The 22,776-nt window shown below is 42.9% G+C and overlaps 1 protein-coding gene across 1 annotated transcript in view; it reads left to right on the top strand.

The window, feature by feature from the left end:
* KPNA3 (karyopherin subunit alpha 3) overlaps window positions 1-22,776 on the top strand; it is a 1,434,883-nt gene that overhangs the window by 320,813 nt on the left and 1,091,294 nt on the right. The window contains exon 3 of the mRNA XM_044072030.1: window positions 7,392-7,481. Coding sequence (XP_043927965.1) covers window positions 7,392-7,481 — 90 coding nt within the window. The remainder of the gene's footprint in view (window positions 1-7,391; window positions 7,482-22,776) is intronic.

The following is a 22,776-nucleotide window of genomic DNA, read 5'->3' on the forward strand; positions in this document are numbered from 1 at the left end:
CAAATGTGAAATGTGCACTGCGCTGGTCTAATTAGAATTCTCAGGTTTAGACTTCTCATGGCAGTATTTTGGACATAGCATCCTACAAAGAGAGTGCCGCATTATACTGGTAGAGTTTTTAAGAAGATTTTACTTAACAGCACACAGGTCGTGTATACATATTATTGGTCCACTACAGCATAATCTTTTTGTTATTGGTCTACATTTCTAAAGATGTTATTTTTTTATTTTTTAACTGTTTTCATAACAGATAGGTACCTCATTAAGTTGATATTTAACATATATATATTTTTGATAGGTTTAAAACACTTGAACCTACAATTGTGGCAATGGCTAGTTTTTTACATAGAATTGTTTACATTGCTCTGCTCCCAGCATGATTCCACTGCCTATTTGCTGTTAATAGCTAGTACTCACAAGCTGATATTTAACATATCCTGTTTTACAGGTTTAAGTTGTTTTTCCTATGACATCATGTTTTAATTTAAATTTTATTGTTGGCATAGTATTTAAACAAGTTCTTGTCAGTTGTTTTCAGTTCTGATGAAGTTCCTACAACAATAAAGGAATGAAAGCGCTAAACAGCAGTTCTGCTTCGGATTGATTATTTCATTTTATTTCCTTTCCATACTTCTTTAAATTACAAAGTTTTGTTGTTATATATATATATATATATATATATATGTGTGTGTATATATATATATATATATATATATATATATATATATATGTGTGTGTGTATATATATATATATATATATATATATATATATATATATATATAGATATATATATATAGATATATATATATATATATATATATAGATATATATATATATATATAAATATATATATATATATATATAAAATATATATATATTATATATATATAAGTATGTATAGATATGTATAATATGTTTTTATATATATATATATATATATATATATATATATAAGTATGTATAGATATGTATAATATGTTTTTATATATATATATATATATATATATATATATATAGATATATATATATATATAAATATATATGTATATAGCCATGGCATTGTGGAACACGCCATTGACCTATCAAGTACAACTACAAGCTCAATTCCTGCCAGGAAAGCTGAATACTCTGTCAGACGAACTAAGCAGAAATCTCATGGACTCTCAAGAATGGAAACTGGAACCACTGCTTTTCAACATGTTGACACGTACATGGCGGAGCCCAGTCATAGATCTTTTTGCCTCACCCCAGAAGTATCAGCTGGACAAATTTTGCACAAGAGCTCACCACAATAAAGCCTGGAAAGTGGATGCTCTATCCTTCATCTGGAAAAACCTATCAGTCTATGCCTTACCCCCTCCGTCTCTGCTCTCCAAAGGTCTACTAAAAGTCCAACAGGACAAACCAAAAATGAGTTTGATTGTTCCAGACTGGCCTTGCCAACACTGGTACCTATTCCTACTCAATGTGTCAAACCTTCCACCGTGGCACCTGTCTCAGACACCTTACTTACTGTCTCAGCAAAACAACCGAATTCTGCTCACTCTGCTCCAAACTTTTAATCTTGCAGCGTGGCTGTTCACCTGGATTCTCCCTTAACATCCCTCAACAGGTGGGGGAGCATGACCAGATCCTATCCCTTTTGCCGAGAAGTACTGAGAGTTTGTCAGTGGGTGATCTCCAACTGCTTTCTTGTAGCAATGCACATAACGAGGAAGTCCAACATCATAGTAGACAGGCTCAGGGGACCGTTCTGATGGCCTCAAGTGGTTTGTCAATCAGTGGCAAAAGTGTTCTTCCACAAGTTGATTCAGTTGTGGTGCAATCCATTCTGTTTTCCCCTCAACAACAAATGCAGCAGGTTCTTTCCTCTAATTCCCTCTCTGGGACATTCATTCAGATGCTCTAGTCCACGTTTGCCCTCTGGTCTCCTTTATGTATACCTTCCCCTGCCTTTAATCCCAAGGTTTCTTCAGAAAGCGCTCCAGTTGAAGAGCAGAGTAGTCCTGATTGCCCTTGTGTGCTTTCCTGTTGTTTCGCCTAGTGTGCTCCCCTTTGGGCAAAGGATCCCAGCCCAGACTTCCTGTCTCACTGATCAGAAATAATTCATCCGGACATTGCAGGCCTCAGATTGAGTACTTGGTTTAGCCAACTCATATGATGGCTAGACATTCCAGACTTTTCTCCCCAGTCCACCAGTTTCTTTTTTCATCCCAGAAACCTTAGACTAGAAAGATTCATAAGAGTAAATGGGAAAGGTTTTCCTTTTGGACTCATCAGAGAGGTTGGATCCTTGCCTGCTCTTCTGCTGGCTGTCCTGGATTTCCTTACTTCCATTTTTCAAAGCGTGGCAAGCTTTTCCACCATCCAAGTTTAGTTAGCAGCCATCTCCAGCTGTCACACCAAACATAATGCGTCTCCTATGTAAGGCCTCTCTAAAACGTACCTTTTTACTTAGACCTCCAATTCGAGATTCCTCTCCGCCTTGGTACATTCACCTTTTCAGCATTCTGCAGAAGTAGACCTTAAGTTTCCATCTTGGAAAACTTTTTTTTTTTTTTCTGTCGCCATCACTTCAGCAAGATGATTCTCTGATCTCCAGGCACTCTTCAGAACCACCGTATTTGATTTTTCACAAGGATAGAGCTACCTTGCACACTAATAGTTATTTTCTACCAAAAGTGACTTCTGAATCGAACTTCAGTCATGTGATCAGGTTGCCAGTTTTCTTTCCAAATTTGATAATTGAGAATATACCCTTCATCTTTTAGATGTCCATAGGCAACTTCTTTTTTGCCTTCACAAGACTAAGGAATTTGGAAAAACTGATCAGTTGTGTCCTCTTCAAATAATATGGTAAGACCAATCTCAAAAACTACACTAGCCATATGGATAATGGATTGTATTTCCTACATTTATTTCTTGAGAGACTTAACCTTGCCAAGACTACCAAAAGCTCACTCAGCTAGGTCAATCGCTGCATCAGCTGCCTTTTAGGCTGTCGCCTCCATTGACATTTGTGCAGCTGACACATGATCTAATGCTCATGCTTTTATTTCTCATTACAAATTAGATATAATCTCCAGAAACAGAGCAGCATTTGGTTCTGCGGTTCTCCAGAACATCCTTCTTTGAGGGCCATCCAAGGTAACCATAGCTGGAGACGCTGTCCCATTCATTGAGGAACAAATGAAAATGGCATATCAGATATAAAAGTTATGTACTCACCATAACTGCATCTGTGGTGTCCATTTTCATTTTTCCTTAACTCACTCCCACCTTCTCTATGTCTTTGTTAGAGACCTAACAGTATAGTTGCTTTGTGTGCTCCTGATCTTTCAGCTATCACTTTTCTGTCATAATCTATGTTGAGGTACCTTGTTGTGATATTGAATTTTAGCAGCAGTCTCGATCTGAGGTAATACAGTGGGCAAGGACGTTATGGGTAAGGGTAGAGCTTGAGAATCTTATCCTAGAATCTTAAAGTGGCAGAGTCTGATCGGATCTGAACCCATTCATTGAGGAAGAATAAAAATGGACAACGGAGGTGCATAGTTACAGTGAGTATATAACTTTTATTTCTATTAACTTTCTAAGTTTGAGAGCAATATTTAAAAATTGTCATTTTTGTGCCTTTGTCCCTCCACTATTTATGGCTTTGTCCAGACTTTTTACCTTAAGAGGTTGAGGGGTATGCTTCCCTGATTAGATAGGGTGTCATTTTTTCTGCTGTTATTGACCCCAATGTTACAGATGTGGAGCTTTAAAACATTTTATGCAGTTTCATTGATGCTCTTATCAGGTATTATAGCATTTGCCTGTGTAGAACTTTGTCATGTGTTTTAGTAGCAGTTTCATTTTACAGGCAAGTCTGTGTGAGTTCATGGTGTCAGAATGCAGCAACTGAAGGGGTCGTGCTGCATGTCCTGCCATTAAGTTTTCTGACTGGAATCTGAAATTGATAAATTTATCTGTGTAGCACTGATTCTGGGCCGATTTAGTGTATGTAATTACAGCAGAAAGGTATTTGACCAATCCCTCGAAAGTGTTGTCATTCATTGCTGATTTGTGATGTTGGGAAGGTTTTACTTTTAATTTCAGAAGAGACGTTGTAAAGCTAAATTAAATTGCTTGTTGGAAGATTGCAGTACTTAAAATGTATTGTTTGTTATTGCTTCAGAGAGGTGGTGGTTTAATTGTGCTGGATGTGACATTGGTAGTTTTTGATATCTACACTGGGGCATTTCCATCTTTTTCAGAAGTGTACAGTACATTTGTTCCAGGAAATATTCATGCAACTTCTATTAGGTATTGGGAAAGCAAAAACTTTACTCTGAGTGTCTTGGAGAAAAATATAAGCAGCTGAACTGTTAGATTATTTTTTTTGTCAGCTGAGTTTACTATATTTAAGACTTGGTGTGTTTAGCATTGGCTCCCTCTAATGGCAAAATTGAATTGATCCTTAGCAGTTAAGTTCCCTGTATTTGATGATTTCCATGTGGTATGAACCAGTGTAATGGCGGACCCCTGTCAAAGGTCTATTGGAGTTCTTCAGAAATGTATTTCCAGTAATGCAGACTTTTATGGTTGCATTCACAACCAGGGTACTATTAATTAAGCAATAACCGATGACGTGGTGTGGTATATTGAAGATTTCCCATGGCTGGCGTGGTTTAATCACGAGGGCGAAGCCAGAGTGATTAAATAAAGCCAACAGCAGGTAAATTTCAATGTGCCACAACCACGGAGTCGATTATTGCTATTATACAATGACAGTATTTAAGAAAAAAAATGCTTTTCTTAAATAATGTCTTTGTATAACGGCGCCTTACTGTTCTTCAGCCGGTGGTGGTATACTGCTTCCTTGTGTTGGTGTACTGTGCATGCGTGTGGGACTTGCGTTCCTACACATACCCAGTACATCAATGCTTTGAAATGGAAGCAATGGAGAAAGTCTCCTTTGCTATGTTTTTTTTCTTTTTTTTTTTTTTTTTATTTATTAAAAAAAGGTTTTGGACACTTTATACCAATGGAAAAATGTCCGGGTGACTGGACCTTTTTCCATTGGTATTTTTAAGCAATAACCCACGCCTGGGTGTGGGTAATGCTGGATTTACCCATGGTTGGTGTGTTTTGGTCACGATGGCGAAGCCAGAGTGGCCAAATAGACAACTGTGGGTAAATCCAGCATTACCCACATCCAGAAGTGGGTTATTGCTATTATACAATGACATTATTTAAGAAAAGATACTTACTTTTCTTAAATAATGGCATTATACAATGCCTCCGTGCTGCCCTTCCGCAGCTGTCTGGTATTCTGCGGCAGTTCTGATGTACTGCACATGCGTATGCTTACGCAGTACATCAGATCTGTGGGTGGAAGCAACGGAGAAAGCAAGATCTCCGTTGCTTTTTACAAAGTGTCTCGCTGTGTTAAAGGACTTTAATATAGCGAGACAGCTTTTAAAAAAGCAACTGAGAAAGGAAGATCTCATTTACTTTAATGTCTCACTATGTTAAACTCCTTTAACATAGCGAGACCGTTTCTAAAAAGCAACGGAGATATTGCATTCTCCGTTGCTGTAAAATTTAAAAAAAAAAAAAAAAAAAAAAGACTTGTACTAATGGAAAAAGTCAGGGCGGCGACCAGAACTTTTTCCATTAGTAGAAGTCTAATTTACAACGTGCACTCTGACCAATCAGCATGCACTTTTTAGAATATTAATGGAGGGTCGTTGTATTATGTGGGAATTACAGCGGGCATGCTGGCCCATCAGCGTGCGCATTTTGAAATATTAATGGTGGGGTCAATGTATAATTCACACTATCATGTTGAGAGAGCAGCATCAGTATACAACAACTAAAATAGGTATAAGCAACTTGGAGTCATTTATATGTTTAATGTAGCTTTTAGGAAATAAACTGCATTATCATTCAGTAGTACAGATATTTTACAAAAGGTGTGTATTAACATAACAGGTGGTAAGAGATGCAAGAAGTATTGGATTTTATCCAGCTTTGTGATAGGTACAGGTGGTGTATTTTTGTAGGTGTTGCTTCAGTGATGCTTTAAATGGCTTTAGTGTGTGTTTCACCCCGCTGGGGAGGTGGTTTGATATTGCTGGTCCTAGTCTGCAGAAAGCTTTTTCACCTGTTACATTGAAATTTGAGTGAGCTAAGGTAAGGATGTCATTCTGGTTATTTTATACTGTGCGAGTTTGTTCCTTAGTTTAAAAAAAAATCGTCTGAGTGAAACGGTAACCGGTCATACCAGGAGAAATTTTATAAATGCCCTTCTGGAGCTGGACAATCCAGGAGAAATTGTATAAATGCCCTTCTGGAGCTGGACAATCCAGGAGAAATTTTATAAATGCCCATCTGGAGCTGGACAGCCAGATGGGTATTTATAAATTTACCCCTGGTTTGACTGGTCTGACCCTCTTTGAAAAGGGAGGCAAGGCCTAAAGGTGCATACTAGCAAGGCAGAAATGGCTTTGTGGCTCAGTTGCCTTGTAGCCCATATGATCTGTAAGGTAAAGTATTTTAAATAAGCTTGCAATAAGCTGTGTGGACCTTTGTGTAATGGGCAACCAGATATGTTTTTTTTTCTTTTTTAGTAAATTGCAGTAACACATTCTTACATCTGCTAGAAGGAAAAATGGAATTTTCATATCTTTGTAGTTTGAGTATTGTTGGGGAATGTAGGCATACATAATAGGGGTATGTAATATTAAGTTTTGTAAATAAGACATTTCTTGCTAAAGTTGCTCTTGCCTTGGGTGAAAGTATGTGCAAGATAAGATAGCATAGTTTTGAGGTATGATGGAATTTTATCAGTGTAGTGTAAAAGTGAGAGAAGGGTCTAAGGTGAGTCCCTAGGTACCTTTGGTGGCTTAGTTGTGTCCTATCCTTTGTGATCTTTGAGTATTGGTGGACAGGAGACCAGTATTTGAGGTGTAGCAGACAGTGTGCAGTTTTACTTTGGTTTAAAACTAGAGTAGCTTTGGCTTTGAGAATGTCTGATAAGGAAAATGAACTAGTCCATTTGCATTTAAATGCTGAGAACAGATTCACTGCTTAATGTCAAGAAATTACACCAAAAAAATGCATGTTTAAGAAACTTATTGATGCTTGTTACACTTATGACACTGTTAATGGTCGATGTTTTGTCCTTCCTAATGGAACTTGGTGTGTGGAGTCATTTCTTTTTTTCAGTTTTGTGGTATGCGCTTTTTTGTATGTAAATAGCATCAGTTAGAATGTATCCTTAAATTATAAAAAAAAAGCTGCTTTTAAAATTCATTATGCCATTCATGACATGAATGTTTGCATGAAATGTTGGTAATTTTATCGTTAGGATAATTTTTTGTTCATGGGTTTCTCTTTTCAGAATAAAAGAGATGAACATCTATTGAAAAAGAGGAATGTCCCCCAGGAAGAAAGTTTAGAAGATTCAGATGTTGATGGAGATTTCAAAGGAGTAAGTTTAAATTTGGAGCAAGAGAAGGGGAGGGGGAAAATGAATCTTCCTCTTTGGCATTGGAAGAGGTTTGAAATGTTCAGTTTCTTGTTGAAAACATTTTTGTTGACAGTAATGAACAGTTCAGGAACATAGTGTTCTTTGGTAATGCATTTGGACTTGATTTGCAGTGGAACTTCTGGGAGTCCCTCGCTGCAGTTGTCACTTCTGCATTGTTTTTCTTTTCTGCCATGCATAGCTTTGTCTTCGATGCCATTGTCACCTTACCCAACCCTTTATGCTCACCCTTCACATGCTTAGCCCCAGATGTGTTCACCAGGTGCTGGCTTGCCTATTCTGTAGCTCGGGTCTTGTGCTTCCATTGTGCCATGGGAAGTGGGAGTTAAATGTACTGCAAACCCTTTACTCAGATGGGGAAGAGGAAAATAAAACCTTCCCTTCCAGTAAACACTTTCCCGATGACCCTTAATACCCTTAATTCAGAGAGATACTCAGGCTAAGTCCTCTGTGGACTGGCCTGCAGGTTCCCTTGTTTTACTTACCCAAAAGCATTTAAGGAAAATGTGTGTAATGTAGCCAGCATTGTTGGGCCACTGCACTCTTGGACCCTGTCCTAAGGAATGTTTTGTGGTCTGGAAGTATCTAGGTTTTGCTTTTGGGGGGGCAGACACCTTTTAATAAACTCCTCTGAGTATAGTGCAATTGTAATGAAGCATTCTGGGACAGAATTTGATGTCCTTCAAGAATGCAACTGCAGTCATAACATATGGGTTGTCCTGCCTCAGGCAGCCCTCGGTCGGCCGGATTCCAAAGTCTGGGTCCGACGTCGGCTGATGTCGCATTTCTCTCTGACGTCAGAGCGGCTGGAGTACATAAGCATCAGCCGACGCCATTTTCTTCAGTCTTTCTTGCCGCGCGGTGCCCGAAGCAGAAGTGGTTCGCAAGTGCCGGTCGGTCAGCTCCTGCATTCTACGATACCGAAGTCATCAAAAAAGCTAAGTAACCCCGTTGGGGACCTTTTCTTGCCTCAGCCGATGTCAGAAATTACTGAAAAAGTTAACAATTGTCTTTTTTGTTTTAAACAAATACCTCATAAGGATTTCCACTCTTATTGCCTCCCTTGCCTGGGCCCAGACCACGACCTCTTGGCCTGTGTAGCCTGTGCTTGCTTCAACAAGCGCACTCTCAGGCGCCGGGCGGAGTTCGCTGAAGATTTTTTCGGCGATAATTTTGCTTACACCATGCCGTCGGAACTTCCGACATCGCAAACTCCCAAAAAGCAAAAAGACCGGGACCGACATCCTCTGCACGCGTCTACCACCGACTCCACGCCAAAACCTAGCGCGAGTGCTCTGGTTCCCTCTGAGACGGTCTCTCCACCGCTCCGAATCGAAGACACCGCATTGCCGGCGACTCAGATTCCAGACATTACTCCGCCAGTTATAGACTTTCCTCCGGATACCGAAACCGAGGAAACGCCCGAGACCATTGCTGTAGACAGGGTCACTCCTGCACGTGGAGCTGCCAGGCTTCCTATGGCCATGTCTATTAAGGCCTACACTAGGGCTAAGGCAGCCAGCAAAACAAAGCATATTACTTCCAAATCCTTAACTCAGCCGTCTCCGGAGACACAAATTATGTCCATGGCTGCTGATTTAATTTCCATGATTAGAGGTTCACAGGCCCATCCTGAGAGAGCATCCGAGCCTCCTCTGGATAAAAGGCCCCGGGTCGAACCTTCTGACCCTACTCCTTCAGATGAAGACTCTGAGGGCTCTGTCCACTCTGATAGCCAGGAAGAGCTCTTCCACACCTATGAGGACTCGGATGCAGAAGATTCCATACCTTCGGCCTCCCCTCCTGAGGACATTTCTTTTGGGGAAGTTCTGCACACCATGAGGGAACATTTCAAGTGGCAGGGTCAGGAATATTCTGATTCTAGGAAACGCCTTAGGACTTTCCTTAAGAAGCCTCAGCACAGACCCTTAGCTATTCCTCCTGTACTTGATGTTCTGGATGATTTGTATTCTGACTAGTGCTACCCCTGATTCTCTTCCTCCTGCTCCAGCCAAACCAGACAGGTATTACAGGGTTCCAGGAAGTCATTCCCATTTATTCAGGACCCATACTGCTGATTTGGAAACTATTTCACAGGGGCCTAAAGGAGTTTCAGCCTCCACCTCTAAAAATCCTTTGCCCTCCAACAGGGAAGCAAGGTCTTTAGAGAGATGGGGTAAAAAGGTTTACACATCCACTACCTTATCTATGAGAGCTTTAAATTGCCCTTTTCATATGTTCCAATATCAGGATTATCTCTTAGAAGATTTACAAAAAACTTTAGCTTCTCCTGATCTTTTAGACAGGAAGACTTTGCAGGAAGCTGTACATAACACTCAGCAAGTAGGCAATCACTTCCTGCAGTGTGGATATGATGCACTGGAAGCTTCATGTAGGGCAGCTATGACAGGGGCAGTGATTCGTAGACATGCTTGGTTAAAAGATCAACCTCTACCAGATCATGTAAAAGCAAAACTTCTGGATGCACCTTTGGAAAAGAACAAGCTTTTTGGTGCAAATGCTAAGGATGTGTTAAAGACCATCGAAGAAAAAGCAAAATCAGTTCAGACTGTGAAAGATTTCCTCCAGGTTCAACCCCCCAGATTCAGTAGGAATTGGCCTACAAAAAACTGGTCCTTTCCTAATCCAGAAAAATTTCAAAGGGGTAAGAACAGACGTGGCCGAGGAAGAGGCCAATACAGAGGCCCTTACAGGGGACGACAATGGCAGCCAGGAAACCAAAGAAGTGGCCTTGGGGTTTCACCTGCCCAACAACCACAAACTCAATGACTTTCCTCTACTACCGCCTACCAGGGAACAACTAGAAGCTCCCTTGGGCGGAAAATTATCTCTGTTTGCAGAAAACTGGCACAGACTGACAAAGGACAAATGGATTTTGGACATTATAGACCGAGGGTACAGGTTTCATTTTCATACCTTACCAAGAAAACAAGGCATGCCAAACCTACCACAACATCAAAGGGCAGAGGCTATCAAGCAAATCACGCTGCTGACTCGAATGAAAGCAATAGAAAGAGTTCCACAACAAGAACAAGAACAGGGGTTTTACTCAAGACTGTTCCTTGTTCCAAGAAAAGAATCTCAATGGAGACCAATACTGGACTTGTCCGCATTAAACACCTTTCTCATAGTACCAAAGTTCAAAATGCTGACTCTACAGCAACTCCTTCCCATGCTGGGCAAGGAGTCGTGGCTGATTACTCTGGACCTCAAGGAGGCATACCTGCATGTCCCTATCAGACACAGCTGCAGAAGATTCCTCAGATTTCTTGCAGGGCCAGAGCATTATCAATTCTCAGCATTGCCATTTGGCTTATCTACTGCGCCCAGAGTATTTACAAAATGCCTGGCTTCAGTAATTGCTCATTGCAGGCTCCAGGGTATACAAATTTACCCGTACCTGGACGACTGCCTTATACAAGCGGACGACAAATTGATGACAAAAAACCTGGATTATGTCATACGATTACTTCAAGCTCTGGATACACAGTCAACTTCCAAAAGTCAAGACTGCAGCCATCCCAGCAAATAATCTTCTTAGGAGCCAAACTAGACACAGCCTCTCAGATGGCTTACCTGACAGAAGACAAGCAAGAGAAGTTAACTCATTACTTCAAAGGTTTAGCAAAACTCACCCAGATGACTGCAAGGAGATTCCTACAGGCACTGGGTTACATGGCATCCTGCATTCTACTGGTTCCATTAGCAAAACTACACATGAGAAAGCTTCAATGGTACCTAAAAAGCATTTGGTCTCAACACAGCAACAACTTGGAGACAATCATACCACTTATTCCATGCCTGCAAAAGGAATTCCTATGGTGGGCCTCGGTGAGCCAGGAAAACACAGGTATGTCATTCAAAAAACCACAGATAACACAGTCCATGACTACAGACGCCTCAGACCTAGGATGGGGGGGCGCACATGGAAGGCAGATGTATACAAGGACAGTGGTCTCCAAAGGAAACACATCTGCATATAAACCAAAAGGAAATGCTGGCAGTAATGCATGCCATCGAGGTTTTTCAACACCAATTCCAGCAAGGCCATTTAATGATACGGACAGACAACACCACTGTGATGTGGTACTTAAACAAGCAGGGGGGCACCCACTCTTACCCCCCTTTGCAGACTAACAATGCAGCTTTGGGAGAAATCACCGAGTCTAAACATCCAGTTACAATCCCAGTTTGTTCCAGGAAAAGACAATGTGTTGGCGGACAGTCTAAGCAGGAATTTCACAGATCCACATGAGTGGAGGTTACATCCGAAGGCTTTCAGACAACTCACTTCGACATGGGGCAAGCCAGAAGTGGACCTATTTGCCTCTCACCTCAACCATCTTCTACCAAAATTTTGCACAAGGACATACCATCCAAAGGCTTGGAATATAGATGCCCTTTCATTCAACTGGAACTTCCTAGCAATCTATGCATTCCCACCTCTGCCACTGATGACCTCAGTATTACTAAAGATCAAAGCAGAGAAGCCCAAGGGAATCTTAATAGCTCCAGATTGGCCAAGACAACACTGGTACCCACTACTACGGAGCATATGTCACACCAGGAGGTGGGCCCTCCCTCAGTGGCCCCTACTTTTGACTCAACACAATTTCGAAACACTGCATCCATACCTTCAGACTCTGCAGCTAACAGCCTGGGAGATCCCATAAATAACTTCAGCTTATCTCTCTCCAAGGAAGTTCAGCGGATACTAACAGAGGTTCGAAGACCATCCACCAGAAAGGTTTACTTAGCAAAGTGGAAAAGATTCAGCAATTGGAATACTAGCAAGGGGCATGATGCACTGAACATCCCACTTATCTTGGAATATTTGGCAGATATGTTACAGAGCGGCCTTTCATATTCTTCAATAAAGATACATGCATCTGCTATTTCAGCTAGATACAACACTGATCCTCCTGTTTTTTCTCACCCCTTACTAAGACAATTCCTCAGGGGAATCAAGAACATTAAGCCACCAAGAAAGGCCCCAGTACCAGCTTGGGACCTCAATTTCGTCTTAGAAAAACTGACTCTACCTCCCTTTGAGCCAGCAGCTTCAGTTGACTTGCAATTTCTCTCATGGAAGACAGCTTTCCTGTTGGCAATTACCTCAGCAAGAAGGGTTTCGGAGCTACAGGCCCTAATGGCAATACCACCCTTTATTATCTTCCACAGGGACAGGGTTTCATTAAGAGCCAACCCTACTTTTATGCCAAAGGTGGTATCTAGGGTTTCTCTAAATCAAGCCATTCATCTGCCTGCTTTCTTCCCCAATCCTGAGAATAGGGGGGAAAGACTTTTCCATACCTTGGACATTCATAGACAACTTCGATACTACCTGGACAGAACCAAGGCCAGTAGGAAGTCTGAACAGCTTTTTGTAGCTTACGCCCCTGCAGTCCAAAGAAAAGCTATTTCAAAACAGACTATTTCTAAATGGATTGGACATTGCATCAGATTCTGTTATTCCTTTCATGGAATGACTGTTCCAGCCTATGTCAGACCACATTCCACCAGAGCTACAGCCACCTCTACAGCCTTTTTAAGAGGGGTGCCTACCAAGGACATTCTAGAAGCTTGCTACATGGAGCTCTGTGCATACATTCTCCAAACACTACAATCTTCCTCTATATTCCAGATCCAGAGCAGGCTTTGCTTCGGCAGTCCTGCAGGGTTTGATTGCCACACCATCTCTTTCCTAGAGCATACCTCCTCCCCCAGCTAAGCTATGGTATTCTACCCACATGTTATGACTGCAGTTGCATTCTTGAAGGACATAGTACAGTTTTGTACCTACCATAAATGTAGATGTCCGATAGACATGCAACTGCAGTCGGGTTTTCCCTCCCTCCATACCCCTCTATGCCTAGGGTCCACTCCTATCCCTCTTACTCTTAGCTGGGGATATCTGTTATGGTGTATTTGTTTGTATTGCTCATGCATTTGTTTGGAATCCTGTTTTTGTCTTACAATTTGATTACAGCCTTCCTTGGAGGGCACCTGGCATCTGGGGCAAGAAACACTGAAGAAAATGGCGTCGGCTGATGCTTATGTACTCCAGCCGCTCTGACGTCAGAGAGAAATGCGACATCAGCCGACGTCGGACCCAGACTTTGGAATCCGGCCGACCGAGGGCTGCCTGAGGCAGGACAACCCACATGTTATGACTGCAGTTGCATGTCTATCGGACATCTACATTTATGGTAGGTACAAAACTGTACTTTTTGTTTGCTTAGCGATAGGTGCCAGGGATCTTAAACTTTCTTCTTTAGCACCTCGTAAAGAGTTTAAGGTTTTGGATAGGTTGGGCAGGATTATAATTGCCACATTGGAGCTTAGATTCCTCCGCTACTTGTCTTATCCTGACCAGATTCCATTCTTCCAGAGACTGGAGAAACTGGCAGCTCTTTGTGGTCCTTGGCTTAAGGAAGAACTTGGCAAGGTATGTAATGCACTGTCATGATCTACTCCAATTTTGATTGTGCTGATTTGTCTAGGGCAGTAGTTTCTGCATATTTCTGAAGAGTACTATAGCTGAGTGTGTCCTCTGAGCACAAAGAGGCCTTCTATTGATGAACCTTCTGTGGATGTGTGGTTGGGTGGGCCGGGGTAAATCTCCCAAGAGCTGGTTAGAGACCTTCAATAGAGGAAACTGGAAAGCACTTCTATGATGGAGGCATTCTGTTTTGCGTCTTCCAGGCTGTACCAGTTCTTTAAAGCAGTGAAGCCCCCTTGTAGAACGAGGAAGTGCTGCACATGCCAGTCTTTCTTGTCTGTAGTATCCTGGCAAATCCCCTGAACGTTGACCCTGTTTACCTTGCAACTGCAGCCATGGTTACTGTCCTGGGATCACTAGGGTGGCGTGGGGGTGTTTGGCTGCCTCACTTCATCCTGGCTAAAAGAACTATTTTATGTTTCATTGTCTACTTTGTGTTTACAGATGTCTGTTCCTTACATCACTTTCACTACAGAATTAAACAATCTAAACCCAGTCAGTCTACTCAGAGCTCTTGGGACTGTCCCAGTCCATGTAATTGATAGGTATCTTTGAGAGTGCCTTTCTATTGGAAGAATGGAGGTGGTACACTCCCGCACCTTTGATTTTTTTCAAAGGTGTTACCAGGTCATCTTGGACCTCTGCAGATTTAATAATAGTGTGCTTATCAAGATCAATATAATCTCTCCTCAGTGATTCATGATTTTGCTACTGCAGGGCATCTGGATTGTGTAGCTAGACATGGATCCCTTCTGTCTTGTTAGCTTGATATCCAAGTAGAAGGTCTTTTTGGGCCTCCCTGTGGTGGGCACTGTTTTCATTACAAAGTAATGTTGTTTGTTCATCTTTGTTTTACTGTGCACGTAGCGTTAACCAGGGAGCTAGCTGTGATAATGGAGACATTGCAGGAGAGTGATTTTATTGTACTTGGATGATGGAAATTTCTTGGCCGATTTGAGGGGGCACCCTAATAGTGCCCTTGTCTTTGGCGCTTCCATGGTTGCAGTCTTAGCTGGTACTCATAAGCTGAGAGAAGTCTTGCCTGACACTGACTCAGGATTTTCTTTACCAAGACAAATTTAGACATTTTACATTTTTGGCTTTCTCTCTCTGTTGAGTTTGGGCCGAGGAGATCTGTCATGCTGGTTGATGGCACAGTGGGTAGTCCATGGTTGGACCATTCTATATACTCTGGGCTTTGTAGTGGCTGTGCTCTTCACTGTCCTTTTTGCATGCCTTAAGATGTGGATGTTTCACTAAACATTGTGGTTTCAGTAGTTTTCATTGTAAACATAGTTACTGTGTGTGATAATTTATGGTCTCGTATCCTTATTGCTCTCTATAATGGTGGATTCTTGACCCAGTGATCAGTCTGCTTGCATCTCCCTTCCCTTCTGTAGTAAAGCCACTCCCTTGTTTCTGATGACTGCTGCTTTTAAGTGTGGTTGGGAAGCCCATCCTTGTTCTCCCTGGTTTAGGGAAGGTAAAACACTCAGCATGGTGTACACAGCCTTTACGGAGCTGTGGGTAGTGTTTTTTGCCCTAAAAGCTATGAAAACTGAGCAGAGACCAGAGATTTTCTTAGTGTTTCACTGTTGCAGTCATCACACTTGGGTTATCTGCCTGCAGGTAGCAGTCAGTCGGCCCGAATACCAGAGACTTCAAATTTCTGTGTTGGTTGCTATTGCTTCTGGACTGACGTCAGGTCGTCAGGGGTATAAAAACAGGCAGCCAACGCCATTACAGCAGTCTTTCTTGCAGAAGAGCCCGAAGCAGAAGCAGTTGGCATGAGTGCCGGTCGGCCGCTATCTGAGTTTTCTTTTTTTAATGGAAACATCCTGAAGTATTCTAAAGCTAAGTACCCTGTTGGGGATTCTTTTTTCTTGCTCTAACCGATGTCAGAAAAAGTTAACAATTGTCTCACCTGTGGAAAGCAAATACCACAATGAGATTTCCGTTCTTAGTGCATCACCTGTTTAGGGCCAGACCACGACGTACCTCGCTGTCTCTTTATGCTTTGACTATTCGTTGTTTGGCCCTTATTGTGTAGCTAAATACTTTCGTACTCTATCTCCATATTCTGAAATTGCTTTGGTGAGCGATCCGTTTATGGATCTTCTGAAAAAAATTAAGGATAAAGACAGAGACAGACCGCACAGGTTCAAAACTGCCGACGATGCTTCCATTAAGCTAGTTGCCAGTTCGCCGGTACTCGGGCGCTTTTGCAGCCCCTGATGCCCACTTGGATGGATTTGCAGGCCGCTATCGAGACCTGTTCAGAGTCCGGTATGCCGCAAGACTCTTCTTTCACTACGGAACCTGCGGATGTCTATCTTGGATAGGTCCGGAGCCGCTGTGCAGGCACCGGCTTCTGAGGAAGTTCTTCGGATTACCAATACTCTACACAAACAGAGTTCTTTCGTGTCTTCACTTCTTTCTGAAACTACCGAGTTTCTAAGGCCAAGAGTACGAGCTACGCCTAAAAAACCGACAACCCAAATTTAAGCACCTGCTTCCTTGCTGCAATCTCAAATGCTTAAAATGGTAGAAGCCCTGATCATGCTGATTAGGAGAAGCCAGCCTTCCCCTGCTAAGAGTCGAAGAGACCCTGTCCCCAGCAGCTTTAACTGATGAGTCCGACTCTGAGGTTTCTGAATATGAAGACATTCCTTTATCTGCTAATGAGGATTCAGATGCAGAGGAATCCATTCCTTCTGCTTCCCTTCCAGAGGATTTTTGTTTTGGTGAAACCTTGCATACCTTGAGAGAGCATTTCCACTGGGAATGTCAGGATTATCCTCAGTCCAAAGAGAGACTCCGGGAACTTTTAGATTTGCCTCAACACAGACCCTTGACTATCCCTCCTGTTCTGGATGTTATGGATAATGTCTTCCTCCTGTTCTGGATGTTATGGATGATGTCTTTATGGAATCCAGTCTAACTCCTGATACTTTACCCCCTGCTCCAAGGAAACCAGGTAGTACATAGTCCCTGACTCTGCAAAAATCCTACTGCTGACCCAGAGGTAAAGACATTTTTTAATTTCCCAAGGGCCTAAAGGCATAAAAGCAACTACAGCTAAGAACCCCCCCCCCCCTTTGGATAGGGATTCCTAAGCTTTAGACAGCTGGAGTAAAAAAGTGTACACCTCTGCAACACTTGCCATTAGGGCATTGAATTGCCAATTCCCCATGCTGAAATACCAGCAACATACTATGGAACTTATTAAACAAAAGTTATCTACCTTTCCTGACTGTGCAGAAAATAAAGAATTACAAGAGCTTATGTATTCTGCAAGCCAAGTCAGCAAGCATACCCTACAATGTGGGTTTGACGCCCTACAAGCATCTTGCAGGGAAGCAGTCACAGGTTCTGTACTTAGAAAGCATGCTTGGCGTAAGGACCAGACCTTGCCAGACCATGTCAAATCAAAATTACTAAACGCTCCTTTGAACAAGTAGAATCTGTTTGGCACCAAAGCAGAAGAGGTTTTCAAAAAGATGGACGAAAAGGCTAAGTCTATGCAGACGGTAAAAGATTTTTTGCAAGTGCAGCCTCCAAGATTCAGTAGGCATTGCCCCTTGAAACATTGGTCCTTTCCAGCCCCCCCAAGGCCATCTCAAACTAGACCCAGGGGAAACAGACCCCCCCAGATTAGTCTCAGGGTATGCAAAGATCTAAGCAATGGAGCACCTCCCCTTATAAAACGAGGAGTGCTAAGCCACCCCCTTATGGAAAGAATTCACAATGACTTCTCAGTTCCACTCCTCACCTCTGCCCAATTGCTCATGCTCCTAGGAGGAAAACTTGGCCACCATGCAAAAAACTGGACCTCCATCACCAACAACCAATGGGTCCTCACCATAGTATCCCAGGGGTACAGATTTTATTTCCACACACTACCAACCACAAAATGATTCCCAGACCTTCTTCCAAACCAGTGGGCAGAGGCACAAAACCAAGTTCAATCCCTGCTCTTCATAGCGGCAATTCAGCCTGATCCTGCAGAAGATGGGACAAAGGTTTTATTCTAGACTTTTACTGGTACCCAGGAAAGAGGGCACCTGGTGCCCAGTCTTGGGTCTTTCCATTCTAAACACCTTCCTGCTGGTACCAAAATTCAAAATGCTCACCTTTCAGTAGCCTCTCCCTATGCTGTCCAAAGATGCCTGGTTAGCCACCCTAGACCTAAAGGAAGCCTATCTGCACAACTCTATCAGGAACTCAAGTAGGAAATATGTACGTTTCAGGGCAGGATCTATGCATTATCTGTTCTCTGCACTTCCCTTTGGCTTATCGACTGTTCCCAGAGTCTTCACAAAATGCCTGGCTCCAGCCATTGCCTATTGCAGACAAAGATTCAAATATACCCTTACTTGGACGATTGCCTGATTTAGGCAGACAGGAAAAGCTGTTGCAGCACCTGACATTAGTAAAGGACCTTCTAACCTCCCTGGGGTACACTATCAACGAAAAGAAATCAAAACTAGTCGCCAGTCAAAAGATTATATTCCTGGGGGCAAGTTTAGACACAGCATCCCAGATGGCATTCCTTACTCCCGAGTAACAAGCCTATCTAACAGGCTACTTTGCTCAAATGGCCACCAGAACCCAGCTATCTGCATGGAAATTCCTGCAGGCTCTAGGTTTCATGGCCTTCTGCATTTTACTAATTCCATATGCCAAACTGCATATGAGGAAACTTCAATGGTACTTGGTCTTTGGTGCCAACATTCTCAGGATCTGGAAACCTTCATACGTATCGTACCTTGTATAATGACAGTTTCTTTGGTGGGCACAGCATGCAACCACAACAAGGGACTTCCCTTTACACAACCCCATGCCATCCAGACCGTAACCACAGATGCATCAGACTATGCTTGGGGGGCACATCTGGAAGACAGGTGCATTCAGGGCCACTGGAGCCCAAGCCAAATTCATCTGCACATCAACCAAAAAGGTGCTAGCTGTTCAGCACACTCTGACAGCATTCAGATCCCTACTCTCACCGGGCCCCCTTCTAATAAAAAAATGACAACACCACAGTGAATGCAGTAAATAAACAAGCAGGAGGGAAACCCACTGTTACCCACTTTGCAGGCTAGCCATGACACTGTGGAACACTGCTTTGGCAATGCATATTCACCTGAAAGCTCAATTCCTGCCAGGCAAACAAAACTCTCTGGCAGACGCCTTAAGCAGAAATCTCCTAGACCCACATGAGAGGCAATTAGACCTCAACACCTTCAGCCTTCTAACCCACAAATGGGGGACCCCGATGGTGGACCTCTTTGCCCTCCCCCCTACAATCACCATCTCGGCAAACTCTGCACCAGAACCCCTCCCAGCAAGGCCTGGAAAGTGGATGCCCTATCCTTCCAGTGGGTAAACCTCTCAATCTATGCATTTCCCCATCTGTCTCTTCTTATAAGAGTATTACTCAAGATAAGACCGGAAAGACCAAGGGCAATCCTGATTGCCCCAGACTGGCCACGCCAACAATGGTACCCACTACTGCGCAGTCACCGGTGCCACCATGGTACCTACCCTAGATTCCAACCCTCCTCACTCAGCAAGATGGACAGATCTTGCATCCGCAACTGCAAACCCTGAACCTTGCAGCCTGGCTTATTCCTTGTATTCTCCTCCAGTGGCCAGCCTAAGCAAGCAGGTGCTGGACACCATTCTTGAAGCCAGAAGACCCAGGACAAGGAAATCCTATGCTGATAAGTTGAAAAGGTATTGTTCCTGGATTCTCTCTCAAGGAGCGGACACAGCACTGTCCTCCTTACCTCTCATCCTGGATTACCTAACACACCTACTCCATAGAGGACTATCCTTCTCTTCCATTAAGATCCATGCCTCTGTCATCTCTGCTCATTACAGCACTGAGCCTCCTCTCTTCTCTCACCCTCTCATCAAACAGTTCCTGAGAGGGGCTAACAACATAAGGCCACCAAGGAGAGCCTCCACCCCTGCTTGGGACTTTAACTTTGTGCTGGAAAACTCATGCTACGCCCCTTTGAGCCTGCAGCATCTGTAGAGTAAAAATTCCTCTTTCGGAAAACGGACTTACTCCTGGCCATCACTTCAGCTCGAAGAGTGAGCAAGTGCGTATGGCTGTGGAACTCTTCATTATTTTTCATGCGGACAATGTCTTCCTCAGGACTAATACTACTATTTTTTTGCCTAAAGTGGTGTCCAGTGTGGCTCTCAACCAATCTATTCATTTGCCAACTTTTTTCCCTAACCCTCAAAATAAAGGGGAAAGGATCCTGCACTCTTTAGATGTGCACAGGCAGCTCAGATTCTACCTTGGTAGGACTAAACCCTTCAGGAAATCTGACCAGTTACTAGTTAGCTTTGCACCAGGGGCAGATGGTAAGGCCATATTAAAACAAACCATCTCCAAATGGATAGCACACTGTATCCATTTCTGTTACAAACACCATGGAAAATCACCCCGTCTGGGGGGCTGAATGCATTCCACTAGGGCAACTTCAACCTCCACAGCATTCCTCAGGGGAGTCCCTACCAGGGGCATTCTGGAAGCTGCTACTTGGAGTTCTGTTCACACCTTCACCAAGCATTACCACCTGCCTATCTTTTCCAAATCCAGGGAGGGTTTTGTAACAGCAGTCTTGCAGGGCATACTAGCCAGCTCCAACTCTTCTTGACTGCATCCACCCATTATTCAGCTTTGGTAATCAACCGAAGTGTGATGACTGCAACAGTGAAACACGAACATAGTATAATTGCATACACTTAACATAAATGTCAATGTTAGAGTGTATTCACTGTTGCAGTCCTGGTTTCCCACCCTCCAGCCCCCTTGTCTCTCTCTCTCTCCTTCTCTGTCTCTCATACTCACCCCCCCTTACAGGGCTATTGGTATTTACTTTTTACTGGTGATGTTTATTTCCACCATAACTTAGCTCCTATTTGGGGGGCTTCCGATATTTGGGGCAAGAAGAACTGATGTAATGGCGTTGGCTGCCTGTTTTTATACCCCTGACGACCTAATATCAGTCCAGAAGCGACAGCAACCAATGCAGAAATACTAAGTCTCGGGTTATCTGCCTGCAGGTAAACCCTTAGCCCGAATACCAAAGTGTGATGACTGCAACAGTGAGTACACTCTAACATCTACATTTATGGTAAGTGTATGCAACTGTACTTTCTTCCTAATTATGGTCAGTGGTATGGCACATGACAGGGTTGCACACACTCCCATCATTGCAGAGAAGGTGATGCTTATGTGGCTGTTAGAAGGCTGAATCTTTCAGCATTTCACATTCCAAGGAAGTTGATGCACTAGAACCTGTCATTTCGTACAGCTGAAAATTCATACTCTTGTCTAGCTAGGATCTTTCACCATTGGGATATCCAGCATGTAGACGTTCTCTCCACTTGTGAGACTGTGGCTCACTTGTTCACCACTTGTGACCTTTGTTTTTCTGCTCCATCCTTGGGAGATTATTTAATGGTAGGACATGTACTCTCTCCCTTGGTTGGAAAGATTTCTCTGTCCTGTTTTCCTCTGATTTTGAGGCTTGTTTAGAAGAAAGACTAAGACTTAATGGCCGGAAGGGAGAATGAAGAGGTGTGTTTCAAGCTGCTGACTTGACACTGCAGTAAACTCTCCCAGTAGAGGCTGTGGTAGTCTCAGTTGATTGGTGTGACCTATGGTTCTACCCGAGGGCTTGGGTTTTCCATTAGATTCTTGCGTTTCTCCAGAATTTCTGGCTGGGGCCTGTGAGAGGAATTGTTGCCTCCAAGAAGCAATTTGCTTATTAAGCATATTCTGCTGAGTAGAATAGGTTTTGCTGTGCTTGAAAGAAATCCAGTGCCATCTCATTTGGCTACTTTTAGAGCTGATCTTGGTGTAATTCAAACAAACTGACTTGTGGCTCATTTCCAGTCAAGGTGCATGTCCTTGGCACATCTGCTAGTCACTGCCTTTTAGGGTGCAGAAGAATTGCCCAGCACTTTATTATAGAGGTTCTGCATCTTTGCATGCCTTTTGAATAACCCAGAACCTTTCTGGGACTTTTGAAGTTTCATAAATATAATTTTATTCCTTGCTGCATGCAGATTATCTGAGAAGCCTGAAAATGCGCAGTGTGTTGCATTTCATCCCTATCACTGAAAAAGCAGCCCCAAAGAAAATTCAGGATTAATTGGAATGTGTGTATGAATTTGCCCAAGTTTTTATGTTTAATTAGGAAGAACAGCAGGAAAAAAGTGAAGAAATGTTTTGCTAGCCCACTAACAGAGCCACTTGAACACACAAGTGATAATTTTGTTTTCATTGGGCCGTCACATGTTTATAATTGCTTGAACGTTTGGAGCGGTAAGGTCCTTTTTTCTGGAGATGTTGTTCTTGTTGGGCATAGTTCTTCAGTACCCATTTGTGCCCAGAATGGGAGAAGTTAAAATTTTTATTCCTGCGGACTGGAAAAAAAATATTCAATACAAGTTCAAGTCATCCATTTTAATCAGACTCAGTGGTGCAACAGGTAGCACACACATCTTTGATGCAGGATGCTGGGGGTTCTACTTGCACACCAGGTAGATTGATTGCTCACACTGCAGTGTAGCATAAGGTGGGGGGCTGATGCACTCCTGAGTGTGCTGTCCTTCACATTAGACGTCCAACCAAGGTCCAACGTGCTTGACTTGGTTGTAACTCAAAAATTTGGGGATTTTGGGAAA

This window comes from Protopterus annectens, chromosome 5.part0 (genome assembly GCF_019279795.1).
Source record: "Protopterus annectens isolate FY-2018-M chromosome 5.part0, PAN1.0, whole genome shotgun sequence".
NCBI lineage: Eukaryota > Metazoa > Chordata > Ceratodontiformes > Protopteridae > Protopterus > Protopterus annectens.